Below are 16,995 nucleotides of genomic sequence, written 5' to 3' on the forward strand. Positions count from 1 at the left end.
TATGCGAGTTTGAGTGAGCGAGAAGTTCCCGGATGCATACTAGATTCTCCTAAATGTTGGGTATGCATCATGAGGTTACTACTCATACTCAAACTACCCAAGATGCAACGTAACGTGACGTCGCCGATCGTCATTTCCTGTCAAAACGGCAGTTTCAAGCTAGCTACAACGAGGGTAGGTTCACTTCCTGTTTTCAAAACAAAAGCACCAATTGTATGGTAATGGCTTTCCCTATGATAAAAGGCAACGGGTATTTTATTTTGTGAAAATAACAGGAAGTGCGTTGCTCACTGCGGCTAGCTTTAGTAGCGCCGAATTCGTGGGAACAAAATTGTAAACAGCCGGTATTTTGTCAGGTTTTCAACACGTTGGGGATCTAAACGACTACTTTCTCTCCTGAAAATGTTTCAAATGTTGCTAAAGTTTACAGAGTTTAGAGCTTAAGAGAAATCAGCTTCAGGCCGGCTGATTTCAGCTCGGGCAGGAGCGAAATGCATTGTGGGTAAACGCTCTGCATACTGTCTGATCCATGAGTATGTAGTATGCAGTATGTAGTATGCAGTATGTAGTATGCAGTATGCAGTATGCAGTATGTAGTATGCAGTATGTAGTATGTTAGTAGGCGGTTTCGAACACAGCTAAAGTCTGATTCACCACGTGCTTCAGCGTCTACAAGCAGGTTTAGAGTGACTTTCAACCCAGTTATCTCGGGGTCTGAATCCGATCCGATCCAATTCTTAGTCAGATTAAGGTGTCTACATGCATTTAATAACTCAGTCTGATTGTAATTTAGCCAATAATCCGATCCTTTCAGGGCCATGTGACCCCGCTGAGTAAAGAATCCATCAGAAATGAGTAATTGAATCTGGGAGCCTCACAGGATTAAAACTGGACCTCACCTCCGTTGACGGACGAGCGCGTGGTGTCGGCCAGCGCCTGCGGATGTGACAGCGAGTGTGGGAGGGCGTGGTTGGTGCACGGCGGGCTGCTGGCGGAGGGCGGGCTGCTCTGCGATTGGTGGGGCGAGTAGGCGGTCCTGACGGACATCGGGCTGCTCCTGTCGGAGGGTTTGGGGGAAGAGGAGCTGGGCGGCGGGTGTCTGGAAGCGGCCGGCGCTGCGGTTCGACCGGCGGCGCCGGCTCGGATGCCGCCGATCTCACGGGTCCTCTGGGGGGGAACGTATTTACCTTCCCTGGAAAACAGCAGCGAGGAAAACGGTGAGACGGATTCCTTAAAACTTAAAAATTAAACTTAGCTCCGCTTCATGAAACATCCCCTTTAATAACTCATCAGTTTAATTCACAAACAGCGACTTTAACTTCATTTTGTTTGGAAAACCGAAACATTTTCACCGTTTTCCTGATAAAGCCAGGTGCAAAATTCTTTTTTCATTTTGTTTGCACACAAAATGAAAAGAAAATTACAGAGGGATTTCAGGATATCTGCTTTCATTTCATAGGAAATCAAAATATACTGTCCCTAGCCTAAAAAACATTGATTTTCGCCATATTTTTGGATTATAATGTCACATAAATCAGGCCAGGAATGATTTATCAACAAATCCTTCTGTAAATATCTTCAGAATACTGTTAAGTGTATAACTGGGAAGTTTGGTGTTAGTAGGTGCTCCATAGGCTGAGATATTGATACTGGAAATATACAAAAATTATATTTACCTTCCCTGGAAAACAGCAAATCTGACCTTAAAACTTTAACTTCATGAAACATCCCCTTTAGTAACTCATCAGTTAAACTCACAAACAGCGGCTTTAACTTCATTTTGTTTGGAAAACCGAAACATTTTCACTGTTTTCCTCTGAAACTCAGATGAGAACGATAACAGTAACTGTGCTGAAGGTCTTTTAAACAGACAGCAACAGACTTTTACAAAATAAAAGCCTGTGAGCAACAGACTTTTACAAAATAAAATAAATAATAAAACAGGGGTGGTCCGTGGCGTAGTGGGTTGAGCAGGCGCCCCATGTACAGAGGCTATAGTCCTCGCGGTTCGAGTCCCGCATCGGACGGCCCTGTGCTGCGTGTTGTTCCCCCTCTCTCTGCCCCCTGCTTCCTGTCCCTCTTCACTGTCCTATCCATTAAAGCAGAGATACTCACTGTGCGGCTCCTCAAGCTTTAACTGGCGGCTCGCACTCGTATAGTAGCTTATAACAATCTGGTAACAATAATTTTTTTCAAATAACACACAGCGAATACGGCACAGTATTAAGTATTTTTATTAAGTATTAATTAAGGCTTAATGGTGTTTCCTAAAGGGGGAAATGTTAAACCTGGCAACGCAGCCCGCTTAAACCACCTCAGACTTGACCGCAGAGCACGCTAGCTCCTTTAGCCAGCGCGAGATGCAGGCACCATGGATCGGTTTTTAATTAAAAAAGGGCAAAAACCAGCACAGAAACCATGCTCATCCTGAATGTCTCACTGTGATTACAACAACAAACTACAAATACAACATGAAGAAAGTCGAGCACATGCACGCCAGCTTCAGCTCATCCCAGTATTAAAGGTGGGGTAGGGGATCTTTTTCTGGAACATTTTTTTACATATTGCTTAAAATACTCTTCACACCCTCATTCCAACCAATTAATTAAAAGTTTTGACATAAATATGAAAAGTGTTAGTGGCCTAGAACGTACAATCTAGGAAAAACAGTATCCAATCATACTGAACTTCACAATGATTGGATTCTGATGCCGTCTATCAAACTGCAATCTGCCCCCTCCTCCTCATTCCCCCCGTGCGCGTACCCTGCTCCGTGAACGAAGCTTGGCAGGAAGCTAAACTAGAGCCAGCTTGGCTAGCACCTAGCATTATTAAACGTATAGTTAGCATAAACTAAATGCTAAATACGGCAACGATCGATGCTTGCTGTCAGAACAGCGCTCGTGCACCTTCGTGCTCGTGCGCGTTCATGTACTCTAGAGGCGTGCCTTCGGGGGGAATCTGAAGAAAAGGGTTGGGACTTTTTACCGGTGTATTTTCAAAATGCAGCTTCGCTGGACTCAAAATCCAGGATCTCCTACCCTACCTTTAAGGTAAATGTGGTCTGAATTGAACATGTATCGGCTGTGTTGTTTCTTTTTTTGTGGGATGTTTCATATGTAGAAATGCATATTTGCTAAAGGGGACTTTAGTATGTTGTGGTAAAAGTGGCTCTTCCCTTGATTTTGCTGCCAATGTGGCTCTGGTGAAATAAATAGTGAGAATCACTGACTTAAAGTCATAAAAAGCCCAAAAACAATGACAGCGACAGGTGATCGGGCGACTCGTACCTGTTGGTGAACCCAGGACTCCCCTTTTCCTCCCGCTCACGCACCACCGAGCTGTATTTGTCCTCCTCGCTGCGCCCCTCTTCGTTCTCCAGGGAAACACGCCGGCGGTACGTCAGGCTGCTCTCGATCTCGTTGGCTAAGCGAGCTGCTCGCGCCTCGCGCTGCCGGAAAACCTCAGAGTTCCCCCTCTCCAGGGGAACGCTGGAACAACAGAATCCACCATAAACCCAACAGTTTCATGGAAAACAGCATGGCCTTCTGTCCAATCTGCATCTCAGACACATTTTCTAAGGTTTTCACAACTGGGACAACACATAAAAATGACATAAATACAATTTCTAAGTGACTTTGAATGATTTGTGAGTCTTAAAATGAACGTTTCTTGGTGTGTCGCGGCCTTTTAAGTTTCCAAATAATATTTTCCAACAAAAGGCCGTGGGTGGCAGCAGGTGGTTTTGTTCTTGCACGCATTTCAGTTGATTGTTAAAAAATATATGTAGTGTATTTTTGACAAAAAATAAATAAATATGAACAAAACAATAACAAAAAAAATTCTTACAATTTAGATGAAAAACGAAAGTTAACTTAATCCGATTTAACAAGATGTAAAAGTAGAGGTGCACCGAATATTCGGCAACCGAAAATATTCGGCCGAAAACGCAAAAAAAAACAACACATTTGGCTTTCGGCCGAAACCCAAATGAGTGGCCGAATCGGAGGCCGAATAGTGGTGACGCAAAATTATCCACTTCCAGACGGCGGAGTCGACAGAACCAAAGTCATCTGTAAACTCTGCCAATATGCCGCTCATTGATTGGTTGAGAGACTCTGGTTCTTTTCACAGATGTTTATTAATGCCACATCAACACCGTAGAACTAAATGTTCAAGTAAACAAAATAAAAGACAACATTAGTTGTTGTAATCATTAAAGAAATAGCATTCTTAGCATTGTCGCTGGTACCAATAAATAATCAAAGTAATACCGGCCACTTTAGCTGCTTCTCAACCAACAGCAGAGTCATTCCCCAGGGGCAATCTTCACGGTCAGAACTAGGATTCTTTAACTTCCACTTCTCCTCTGCATCACATTCACCCAGTTACAGCAAACACCACGAAGCATGGAGGAATAAAATAAAAATAAACTAGCAGGTAACATCAAGCTACAGGTGCTCCTCGGTCTCTGTGTGAAGCTAACGGAGCTAACCGACGCTACTTCCTGTTTTACTTGTTTCCACGTAAAAGCATGTATTTCAAAATAAATTAAAAATAAAAACTCCTGCATTTACAGCCAAGTTGAATTGTCTTCTCAGCGTAGTAGTTTCAGTCTAAAATATCACTTAAAGGCAAAACACACAAACTACAAAAAATGCTGCCACTGTTCCTGAAGGAGCAGGCTACCTAGACTCTATGCCAAAAAGGACACTCAGATAATTTGTTATATTGCATGTTTTTACATTTTTGTGTTGGAACGCTTTTATAATATGTTGTATTTTTTGTTGTATGAAATGAATGAAAAAAAACCCAGAATGAATTGAAAATGGGAATTAATGAAACTTATCTCTAGTTATTAGTAATAACTTTTGAAGATTTCAAATAAACATTTATTTTCTTTGAAAAACATGTCTAAACATTTATTGTAAGGCGTAGATTTAAGCAATATTTAAAAATGGTGAAAAATTTAACTTTTGATAACTTAACTGAACTGAACTGTAATATTCGGTTTCGGTATCCGGCCAAGTGATTAATTATTATTCGGTTTCGGTTTCGGCCACAAATTTTCATTTCGGTGCACCTCTATGTAAAAGTGGTCAAAAAATCATTTAACCACCACCTCCCGTCTTCACACCGGACATTTGACAAACAAAAAGAGCTCTAATAATAATAATAATAATAATAATAATAATAATAATAATAATGATAATAATAATCTAAAAAAACATTTAAAAATAAAAAAATAATCACATAAATACAATTTCTAAGTGACTTTGAATAATTTTTGAGTCTTAAAATGATTTTTGTTGGTGAAAGAAGCTAATTTGGGGATTTATCAGGATAAATATTGTTCTTTTTTCTCACTATTTTACCCACATCAGAGTTTATCTCTAATTTGTTTGTTGACTTTTAGTTGTTCCAAGATTGAATCCGTTCATTTACTTTAGTCCAGATCTGTGGAACAAACTACCTGCTGATCAAAAATGAAGGAGAAACCAGTTTTCAGTGTAAAATTACAGCGAAATGAGTCAGTTTCTCTGTGAGATGAGCTCATTTTCTAACAGATGTTCTTCTTAGATCAGGACGATACAGACGAGTTTATGTCTGCGTCCCGCTGGAAATATAAAAATGATATAAATATGAAGAAGAAATCGGTTTTAAGCGAGTTTGCAAACATTCACAACTAACTGAAAGTCTCAGAAGAAACGCTTGAGCTCATTTATGTGACTTAGCAGCATCGCTCTGATAGAAAGAAGGTAAATATATATTTTTAAAAAAAAGAGTAAATATGAGGCAGCAACTACAATAAAGTCTCATAAATTAGTGTTCAGATATCAGGAAACAGGTTTTTAACTTTAGAAACAGGAGAAAGCTGAAGGAGAAACCAGTTTAAAAAGTTAAAATCATCTTCTGAGTTTGTAGAATCCCAGTTGGTGTTTTCTCTTTGTAATTTTGTTTTTCTGTGTAAAGCACTTTGTGATTTTTTATCTGTGAAAGGTGCTATATAAATAAAAGTTCTTCTTCTTCTTTTATTGGCGGGTAAAACTTAAAAGTAGGATAAATAAAGCAGGTTAAAATGAGTCTGAATACGTTTCTGGGTGATAAACGCTCTTATAAAGCTCAGTTTTAAATGCAGCTTGCTCACGTGTAGGAGGAGAGGTTGGAGTCGTAGGTGGACTTGACGCCGTACGTCTCTTCGTTGAACTTGAACATCTCGTTGGCGTCCCATCCGTTGGACTGGCAGAGAAAGAAACACACGAAGAAGTGGTGAGAATGAGAAGCTTTCACTTTGTTTTCTAAGGTGAGAAACGTTCGGCTCGAAGACGACAACGTGTTTGAATCCGGTTCAGTTTTTCTGTAAATGATTCAATAAAAAAAAAAACAACAAGTTTTTACTTTCTAAAGCACCTCTGTCTGAGTTACAGCCTGTTTTCATGTGTTTAAACTCAAACCAGAACGCCACAGATACGCTTTTATTGATGATTTAAATTTCACGCTCTGAAAAATAACAGTTAGAGTCACAGTAAGTTATTACAGAGTCGATTCACGCCACCGTTTAACACGTTGAGTTGGCTTAAAGGAGTCCTGATGGAGAGAGAGCCGGCGGTGCGTTTCACACCGGAAAGACCAGAAGAAGACGCCCCGGGTGGACGCCGGTCAGCTCGGTGAATCAGAGCCGTTAGTCAGCCGACACCGAAGACCTCAAATCTGCCAGAATTCAACTGGTCATGTGACCCGGAGAGGCTGCATCGTGTCTGAATCTGAAACAGTTTCCAGGTTATCAGGATGTTACGGAAACATCCAGCTGACGCTGCGTGATGACATCACCAGCTGACTCTGCGTGATGACATCACCAGCTGACTCTGCGTGATGACATCACCAGCTGACTCTGCGTGATGACATCACCAGCGGTCGACTCAGACGCATGTTAACAAACCCAGATCTGAGCTGTGACTCACAACAAGCAGGAAAAACCAACAAAGACAGAATACATCATAACTGCATGAACATCTGTGGTCTTTAACCCATTTAGGCCTAAGACGCCTGGAAAAGAATGCCTGTAAAACCTACGGGCGATTTCAGAAAGACCCCCTAAAACCTGAAGTTTTTCTGCAAATTCAGGATTTGTGTCAACGCCTACTAAATGATTGATTTCTCAGCCTCTGTAGCAGATAGAAACCAAATTCAAAAAGTATGTGAGAGCTTACACCTGTGGCTTTCTTTGGAAATTGAGTTTATTTACATACACCTTCACGAAAATAGAAAATGTAAAAAGTAAAGTGCAGGAACAGCACTATTTTCAATTAGAAAACAGCAATAAAATAAAATTTAATTTTATATTTAAATGATTTATTTATCTATTATATATATTTATTTTTATCGCCAGTAATCTCTTCGTACTGGCAGCACAAGGAGCCCATACACATCCCAATAAACGTTTCCATCTCCGGCACAGTGTGACCACCTCGCCATCTTTGCTCGAGCTGGAGTCTGAAGTACCTGCTCACTGTATCTATTCGTCTCGGAAACGACATGCGCCCAAAGCTCCTCAGTAAAAATATGATTAAATGCCTGCAAAGGTGTGGCATCTGCAGGTAAATCCACTTTCACCCCTGGTGTGCGGTTGAAATCTCTCCGTCGATTACGGTGGTAATCGTCAAGTCTTCCACTCACATTCAAACCCTTCAAAATCATCCTCAAACATATGTGCTCGCCATAAATCTCCATCAGTTGGGTCGGCATGTTCATCAGCATCATCAAAGCCAAGAAACTCCTCAAACCGTTACCGTCTGAAAAAGACGTGTACGCTTTCCCGGCTTTAAAGGTAGAATAACGCCACAGCGCCCCCGGCTTTAAAGGTAGAATAACGCAACAGCGCCCCCGGCTTTAAAGGTAGAATAACGCAACAGCGCCCCCGGCTTTAAAGGTAGAATAACGCAACAGCGCCCCGGCTTTAAAGGTAGAATAACGCAACAGCGCCCCCGGCTTTAAAGGTAGAATAACGCAACAGCGCCCCCGGCCTTAAAGGTAGAATAACGCAACAGCGCCCCCGGCCTTAAAGGTAGAATAACGCAACAGCGCCCCCGGCCTTAAAGGTAGAATAACGCAACAGCGCCCCCGGCTTTAAAGGTAGAATAACGCAACAGCGCCCCCGGCCTTAAAGGTAGAATAACGCAACAGCGCCCCCGGCTTTAAAGGTAGAATAACGCAACAGCGCCCCCGGCTTTAAAGGTAGAATAACGCAACAGCGCCCCCGGCTTTAAAGGTAGAATAACGCAACAGCGCCCCCGGCTTTAAAGGTAAAATAACGCAACAGCGCCCCCGGCTTTAAAGGTAGAATAACGCAACAGCGCCCCGGCTTTAAAGGTAGAAAAGCGGCAACGCTTTCCCGGCCTCAATGGGTTAACAAACAGGTAAATACGGATATTAAAAAAACAAAAAAAGGCAAACACGGGTAAAAACAGGTAAAAACGGGTATAAAAACGGGTAAAAACAGGTTAAAACGAGTAAAACCGGGTACAATAAACGGGTAAAAAAAGAAACGGTAAAAACAAAAAGTTAAAAAAAAAAACGGGAAAAACATGGGAAAACTGTAAAAACGGCGCTCACACAGACCAACGATCGAGTTCACGTTCCTTTCTCTGGGCGGAAGCGAACAGAAACATGTCGAACATGATAGAAAACTCACGGCGTCCGACTCCAGGTCGAAGTTGTCCTCGTTTCCGTCTCCGTCCCACCTCTGCAGCACCTTCTCGCGGTGCTCGCCGTTCAGCCGGGACGAGCCGATGGCCGTGTCGGTGAACGCGTCTGCACAAAGAAGGAAATCCGTCTCCGTCAGACACGAAACAAAGAGGGAAACGGCGTCCATCTCTGCGTTAAAAACATTAATTTAACGAGGTTTCCAGAGAAAGTTCAGTGTTTAACCTCCTGATTCTGCACCGATAATAAAGTTTTAATCAGAAACAAGAAGTCGATTCAGATCAACATCGAGTATGAAGAGAAAAACTTCTGGTGTTAAAGAACAATTAAAAAGATCAATTATTAAAAAAGTATAAACACGGTGAGGGAACAGGAACATTATTACGGGCTTGAATGAGTAAAGTTTAAAAGCAAAGCATTTTATTTCATTCTGTGTTTAATCTTAGTTGCATTTTTTATCATTTAAACTGACTTATTATCACTTTATTAGGGCTGGGCAACGATTAACATGTTTAATCTAATTAATCACATGATTTCCCTGATTAATCGCGATTAATCGCATTTGTACGCAGAATCCAAAAATGAATCCAAAAGTAGCGTATAGCTTTTAGCATTTAGCTTTATTTTAAATGTGCTGCCATATGAATGAAAGTGCCATAACATTTGTTGTGCAAACACACTTTTAACATCAGCATCTTTCTGTAGTTTTTATGTAGAAGCCTCGCTCCACTGTCTGTTTCCTTGAATGACTTGCTGCTATCAGTTGTGTGTTTTGCCTTTAAGTGATATTTTAGACTGGAACTACTACGCTGAGAAGACAATTCAACTTGGCAGAGTTTACAGATGACTTTGGTTCTGTCGACTCCGCCGTCTGGAAGAACTTTAAAATGAAAATGGCCGAGTAAAAGTTCCGTACCCTTCTCCATGTTTGGTGGATCCGCCGATTACTTTCTTTTCCTGTTCCACAGCAGCAGACTTTTACAAAATAAAAGCCTGTGAGCAACAGACTTTTACAGAATAAAAGCCTGTGAGCAACAGACTTTTACAAAATAAAAGCCTGTGAGCAACAGACTTTTACAGAATAAAAGCCTGTGAGCAACAGACTTTTACAAAATAAAAGCCTGTGAGCAACAGACTTTTACAGAATAAAAGCCTGTGAGCAACAGACTTTTACAGAATAAAAGCCTGTGAGCAACAGACTTTTACAGAATAAAAGCCTGTGAGCAGCAGACTTACAATAATAAAATAAATAATAAAACCTGCGTTAATGCGCGATGAAATATTTATCGGCGTTAAATAATTAGCGAGTTAACTTGCCCAGCCCTACACTTTATATATTATTATATTTATTTTGGCAGCGTCAGAGCTCCGTACAGCTGAGCCTGTTTACCTCTGACTGCGAAGGTCAAATCGACGTCTCTGCAGGTCATGGTGACGAGGTCGGCGGGGCTGAAGATCATCGTGTCGGTGATGTCCTCTATCTTTGGAGGCGACTGGCCTCCTCCTTCTCCACCTCCTTCTTCTCCTCCGCCTCCATCACTCCGTTTGTGAACGGCGTCCACAGCCACCTCACACTGGGGGAAACCAGACCACAGGCAGCCCGTCTGATCTGATCTCATGTGCTTCACATCCATGTTGCAGCATTTTTAAACCTCATTTAACCGTCAGAAACACGTTTTTATCTTTTATTTCCTCCCAGCAGGACAACAAAAACCTGATAAAACCCAATAAAACCTGAATAAACCTGATAATAACCTGATAAAACCTGAATAAACCCGATAAAACCTGATAAAACCTGATAAAAACCCGATGAAACCCGATAAAAACTGATAAAACTTGATAAATACCTGATAAAACCTGAAGGTTTCCACCTAAAAACAACATTTTTGTTGTTCTGTTCTGTTCAACAGGCTCATAAACATGAATTCTCAGGTTAAATGTGTTGGAATCTGAACAGTTTAACCCAAACGAGCAGTTTGGTTAAAGTTGTTCTGTTACCTGTGAGCTCAGAGTCTTGAAGATGCCTTCGTACGCGGCGCCGTTCTTCACTCTGACGTCGCAGGTGGAGCCCTGGAAGCAGCGAGGACAGTTTTCAGTTTTCAGTCTGTTCACAGAGTTCAGGGCCGAACTAAACCAGCTGTACTCACCACCACCGCCGTGAGGAAGTGAAGCATCCGGGCGTTGTTGTAGACGCCGTCAAAGACCTGAGAACAGAAAGGGTGACATTTAAACACGGCTGCAGCCTTCAGTTATCAGGCCCCTCTCTGTGGAACCAGCTGCCAGTTTGGGAGGCAGAGCCTTCAGTTATCAGGCCCCTCTCTGTGGAACCAGCTGCCAGTTTGGGAGGCAGAGCCTTCAGTTATCAGGCCCCTCTCTGTGGAACCAGCTGCCAGTTTGGGAGGCAGAGCCTTCAGTTATCAGGCCCCTCTCTGTGGAACCAGCTGCCAGTTTGGGAGGCAGAGCCTTCAGTTATCAGGCCCCTCTCTGTGGAACCAGCTGCCAGTTTGGGAGGCAGAGCCTTCAGTTATCAGGCCCCTCTCTGTGGAACCAGCTGCCAGTTTGGGAGGCAGAGCCTTCAGTTATCAGGCCCCTCTCTGTGGAACCAGCTGCCAGTTTGGGAGGCAGAGCCTTCAGTTATCAGGCCCCTCTCTGTGGAACCAGCTGCCAGTTTGGGAGGCAGAGCCTTCAGTTATCAGGCCCCTCTCTGTGGAACCAGCTGCCAGTTTGGGGGGCAGAGCCTTCAGTTATCAGGCCCCTCTCTGAGGAACCAGCTGCCAGTTTGGGAGGCAGAGCCTTCAGTTATCAGGCCCCTCTCTGTGGAACCAGCTGCCAGTTTGGGAGGCAGAGCCTTCAGTTATCAGGCCCCTCTCTACCTTTAAGATCAGGCTTACAACTTTCCTTTCTGATAAAGCTTATAGTTAGGGATGGCTCAGGTGACCCTGGAACATCCCATAGTTCTGCTGCTATAGGCCCAGCCTGCTGGGGGAGCTCCCATGATGCACCTCTCCATATACATGTGACATCATTGTTCTCATTAACTTGTGTTTCTCTCTCTCAGCAGGTGTCTCTGGCCTGGTGTTACGCTGCTTGTTGTGCCCTCTTTCCTGTCCTCTCAGCTGGGCCAGGCAGATGGTTCCTGGTTCTGGTTCTGATGGAGGTTTCTTCCTGTTCAAAGGGAGTTTTTTCCTCCCACAGTCGCCTCGTGCAGTTCAGGATCTGAGAGAAGCTTAAATGCAATCTGTTGGTTTCGTCCATTTTAGAATTTATTTTAAAATTCTTTTATTTGCTTTTAAATCCCTAAATGGTCTTGCCCCAGTGTACCTCTCTGAACTCCTGCACCCCTACACACCCAGCCGAACCCTCAGGTCAGCTGACCAGCTGCTCCTGAGGGTTCCCAGAACCAGGCTGAAGCTCAGAGGGGACCGAGCGCTCTCAGTCACAGCTCCCAAATTGTGGAATGAACTGCCACTGCACATTACAGGGTGTATACAGGTATAAACAAGTTAAATTTAAGACTTTTTAAGACCTTTTAATACCACTTCTAAATTAAATTTAAGACCAAACGTACGATGGAAATACCAAGTAAACACACTGACAGTACGGTAAAATGACGGTTGAGTTTAAGAACATCGGCTAAATGTGTGTACCACGTAGGCTGTTGATTTTATGTTCACAGATATTTTATTTGGGGTGGGGTTGACAGTCTATTTATTTATTATGTTTTATTGCAGAGGTCTTCAACAGGGGGTCCGCGGAGGTACAGCAGGAGGGGGGGGGGGGGGGGGGGTCGTGAAATCTTTGGTTGATTAGACGATTTTTAATATTTCTTTTTTTTGTCAAACAGTTTTTTCTCACAAATTGTGTGCAAACATGTCCCATCCACAGATGGTTTGAGGATTCATTGTCCCATCTACATGCATGTTTAAAGTTAAAATCTGTGGATTATTTTGAGTAGCTCAGTGTTGTATGCCAGATGTTTGTCCAGAGTCCAGACTAAACATGGAGAAGCAGCATTTAGCTGTTATGCTGCAAACAAGTGGAACAAACTGCCAGTGGAGATTAAACTTTCACCAAATGGAGACATTTTTAAATCCAGGTTAAAGACATTTCTGTTCTCATGTGTCTATGCATGAAATCTGCACGATATTATTTAACTTATCTGGACTGTTGCTGGTTTTTAAATTCATTTAAATGATTTTATTTGTTTCTCTTTATATTCTTTTATGTATTTTTAATGCTTCTTCCACTCCCTGCTGCAATGCTTTTATTTTATGTAAAGCACTTTGAACTGTTTGTACATGAAATGTGCTACAAATAAATTTGATTTGATTTGATTTATAAATGGCAGTGGCACAGCCATGCACATGTTTAAAATAAAAACATGAATATATTAACCTGTGTATTATTTGAATAGCTTAGTATGGAATGTACAATAACAGAGTAGCTATGTTAACACACGGCACTAGGCCCCATTAAATATAAAACACAATTGTATGCCATATATCTGGACTGAAAACACATCTCTTTTCCCTGGCCTTCCATAGCTGAAATGGAGTTCACCTTGGCTTGCTCCTTTGATTGTTACTGTTATTGTTATTTTATTGCTAATTTTATGTCAAATTTTATTTTTATCTGTGATGAAGTCATTCTTATTGATGACTCTCTTGTGATGCAGTTGCTGTTGTGAAGCACTTTGGTCAGCTGAGGCTGTTTTAATGTGCTATATAAATACATTTTGAATTGAATTTGAATTGAATATAAATAGTAGGGCGGTCTCTGCTCCAACTCTCCATCGGTTTGGGGGTCCCTGGCCTGAAAAACGTTGAGGACCCCTGTTTTATTGTATTTATCTTTATTGTACAGCACTTTGGAAACCTTTGTGTTTATTTAAACTGTGCTTTATAAATAAAGTGGATTGGGTACTTACAGAGCTGCTGACAGGGGGTGCCTGGGTCTGGGCTGGTGGCTTCATTGTGCTCCTGGTCCTGCAGAAAGGTGAAAGCAGGCTGTCAGAAAGAACAAAAACGGGACAAAAACAGGACACACAGCGACCTCTCTGACATTCACAGGCCCACACGGACAACACAGATCTACCACTCACTGTTTCCCTGAAAGTCAGAGCTTCGCGCTGCTCGGTAACACAATAATAAAGCGGCTAGCTCAGGATGCTAACTGGGCTAGCTTAGCTTTGGCGGAGACGTACGAACAGCCGAACCGAACCGCGGCGGCATCACTACAAACCGACAGCTGAGCGGGTCTGAGGGTGTAAGTGAGTTATACTTTTTAGTCATGTGCATCCCTGTTCATCCGGTCGCGTCGTCCCACCGAAAAGTCCCCACAGTTTGACAGGCCGAACACGATATGCGGCAGAAAAACAACAACAAAACACGGCACCGGGAGCGCTCGGTTAGCTACTAGCCTTACCCTTTGCTAATACCGAGACGGGCGGGGTCTAGCGGACGGACTGGTTCCAGGTGTCAGAAAACCGAACGAAACGCTTTAGGTGGACAGCATGGACATTTAACCCGAAATAAATTCACATTTCCTTGTGATACAGCGAGTTGGTGGGTGCTCATGTTGGCGCATTTCAACAGCCGGACTCAGCGGGGTCACGGAACGAACAAAGCAATCCGAAGCCCCGCCTACTTTGTATACTGAAGGATCTGATTGGACAACCTTTACCCAGTTTGTTCGTGACCTATGATTCCATTGGTCTGGCGCGAGGTCAATCACAAATCACCCGGGCAGTTTCTCCAAATCCGCCTCTCTCCAAGTCACGTCATGAAAATCACGCTGGGGGATTGTTGTGCTTCGGATTTTAACTCGTCCACAAATTACACAGAATAAATTCCATTTTTAAACCTACGACAGAAATATTAAAGAAAAAAATTGTAATAATTTTTAGACAAATTTACCAACACAATTTGATCCTAAGAGCTTCAATAAGGTCCCTCAGGTTTCTTCTTCTTGGGTCTTAAAGACGTTTAGACTCTCATTTAAAAGGCTTCTTCAATTCTGACAAGTTATTGAGGAGTTTTGGCTTGTAATTAGCTGAGGTGCCGCTCATACCAAGCAGGCCATAAAGGCGCCATGTGCACCACTCCGTGGGGTCACATGGCTCTGAAAGGATCGGATTATTGGCTAAATTACAATCAGACTGAGTTATTAAGGGGAATTCTCCTTGGATATCTGGCGGTGAATGAATGGGTTCAGAGGCACAAAGCGTGTCATATCCCGGTATGATAGGTGGCGCTGTACCCATTCCAGCTGTTGCTAATAGAGCCACTTCCTGTTGACCTCTTCACCAACAACAGCAACAACAAACTCAGGCATTGGAGAAAGATGGAGAACGCAGAGCCAGATGAAGCTACTTCCCTCTACATTTGGTCTGTGATGAGCTGCTTGTTGCACAAACTCGATGCCCAACGGAGCATTCTCCATCGCGTTGTTTCTTTCTTTCTGACGGCGACAACAACAGGAATATCGTCTCCTTTGACTTCCGGGTCACGACCCCGGGAAAACATCTGGAGCATGCGCAGAACGCAAAGTCTGATTCACCACGTGCTTCAGCGTCTACAAGCAGGTTTAGAGTGACTTTCAACCCAGTTATCTCGGGGTCTGAATCCCATCCGATCCAGTTCTTAGTCAGATTAAGGTGTCTACATGCACTTAATAACTCAGTCTGATTGTAAATTAGCCAATAATCCGATCCTTTCAGAGCCATGTGACCCCACTGAGTGACTCACCTGTCCCAGCTGAGAGCTGTTTACCTGTCTGAGGAAGATCCATGGTGTGGATGACTGTGAACGAGGACTGCAGCTCTCGATCGGCCGGCCAGATTTCCTTCATTTCGGCCGATACTTGCATGTGAAACCACCGATTTATTATTATATTTTTTTTTAATGTTTTTTCTTATCTACCTCCGCAAAGGTCTGAAAATCAACCACAGTCTGTTTTTCTCTGCCGTGAGAGGGCTGACCGACTACCTCATGTGCAGTTAAAACAAGTTTGTATTGTTTCACGGGTATCGTTTCAATGTTTTTTGATAAACACACCTGACAGTGTCAGTTATAAACAAACAAAAAATCGGTATCGGCAGGTCAGGCTTTTTAAAGCCTGATAAATCAAAATTAACATATTTAACATGATCATTTGTTGCTTAAATGAATGCAGTTTTTATTTATATTTCAGTTATTTTCATTTTAAAATCTTTACTTCTCTTAAGAACATATAATAATAATTATATGTATATAATTACATAATTATACTCTCGTTGCATTAAAATGACCCATCTTATATGTGACTTAAATATGTTTATTAGAACTCTGAATAAGTTATCTTCCTGAGGGAGTTTCAGTGTAATTTATCTGTAAAAGAAAAAGGGGAAAGTTTGTAGTTACAATCTTATCTACCTCCTTAAAGGTCTGAAAATCAGCCACAGTCTGTTTTTCTCTGCCGTGAGAGGATGACTGCCTACCTCATGTGCAGTTAAAACAAGTTTGTATTGTTTCACGGGTATGGTTTCAATGTTTTTTTGATTAAATAAGATTGGGACATTGTATGCTGTCAGACTGACCTTATAACACCTGACAGTATCAGTTATAAACAAAAAATCGGAATCGGCAGGTCAGGCTTTTTAAAGATCGGCACACCTCCTGTGGACCCACCTGGGGAGGAGAAACCAGGTGAAACATCTTAAGGATCCAAGAAAAAACAAGTCCGGTTGTATTTATTTGAGCTCTAAGGATGACTGAGAATCTCCAACAAAGCTCTGAAAACCAAACGTTATGGGATGAAGTAGGTCTGTCAGGTTCTCGTCGTACCTTTCTGGGCGTAGTTTTAGTGTCACAGCTAACCAAATAAAGTCAGCAGATCTGTTGTGTGGAGTCCCTCAAGGTTCTGTCTTGGATCCTGTGTTATTTTTGCTGTATTTGATCCCTTTGGGAAAAATCATCCAGAGATTTTCTGATGTTTCGTACCAGATATTTTGCTGATGATATCCAGCTTTACTGCTCTTTCAAGCCAACTGAGCTCCAGAGGCTGAATTCCTTTAGTTCATTGTTTGGTGGAGATAAAACGATGGCTAAATGACAACACCTCGTAGCTAAATGTGGACAAAACAGAAACACTGGTTATTGCCCCTGATGACCCCACTCCAGGGATTAACCAGTACTTGGGTGACTTGGGCCGGTCTGTTAAACCGAGCCTCAGAAACCTGGGAAACTCAGGAGAATGGTGTCACAAAATGATTTGGAGCTGATCATTCATGCATTTGTTTCTTCGCGTTCAGAC

At 42.5% G+C, this 16,995-nt stretch overlaps 2 protein-coding genes across 6 annotated transcripts in view; one reads left to right on the plus strand and one right to left on the minus strand.

Moving 5' to 3' along the window:
- atxn2l (ataxin 2-like) overlaps positions 1-14,330 on the minus strand; it is a 35,370-nt gene extending 21,040 nt beyond the window's left edge. For 3 of the 5 annotated variants that reach the window (XM_075453265.1, XM_075453264.1, XM_075453263.1), the window contains exons 1-9: positions 13,984-14,116; positions 13,631-13,688; positions 10,851-10,907; positions 10,702-10,773; positions 10,094-10,277; positions 8,693-8,811; positions 6,149-6,240; positions 3,291-3,491; positions 900-1,192 (exon numbers count right to left, since the gene is read on the minus strand). In XM_075453265.1, coding sequence (XP_075309380.1) covers positions 900-1,192; positions 3,291-3,491; positions 6,149-6,240; positions 8,693-8,811; positions 10,094-10,277; positions 10,702-10,773; positions 10,851-10,907; positions 13,631-13,688; positions 13,984-14,000 — 1,093 coding nt within the window. In that variant the 5' untranslated portion in view covers positions 14,001-14,116. The other 2 variants (XM_075453266.1, XM_075453267.1) reach the window with 2 other exon arrangements.
- Positions 1-16,995, plus strand: part of LOC142370785 (NLR family CARD domain-containing protein 3-like) — a 390,613-nt gene that overhangs the window by 312,043 nt on the left and 61,575 nt on the right. The window lies entirely within an intron of this gene.

Source organism: Odontesthes bonariensis, chromosome 21 (assembly GCF_027942865.1).
Source record: "Odontesthes bonariensis isolate fOdoBon6 chromosome 21, fOdoBon6.hap1, whole genome shotgun sequence".
In the NCBI taxonomy this organism is placed as follows: Eukaryota; Metazoa; Chordata; class Actinopteri; order Atheriniformes; family Atherinopsidae; genus Odontesthes; species Odontesthes bonariensis.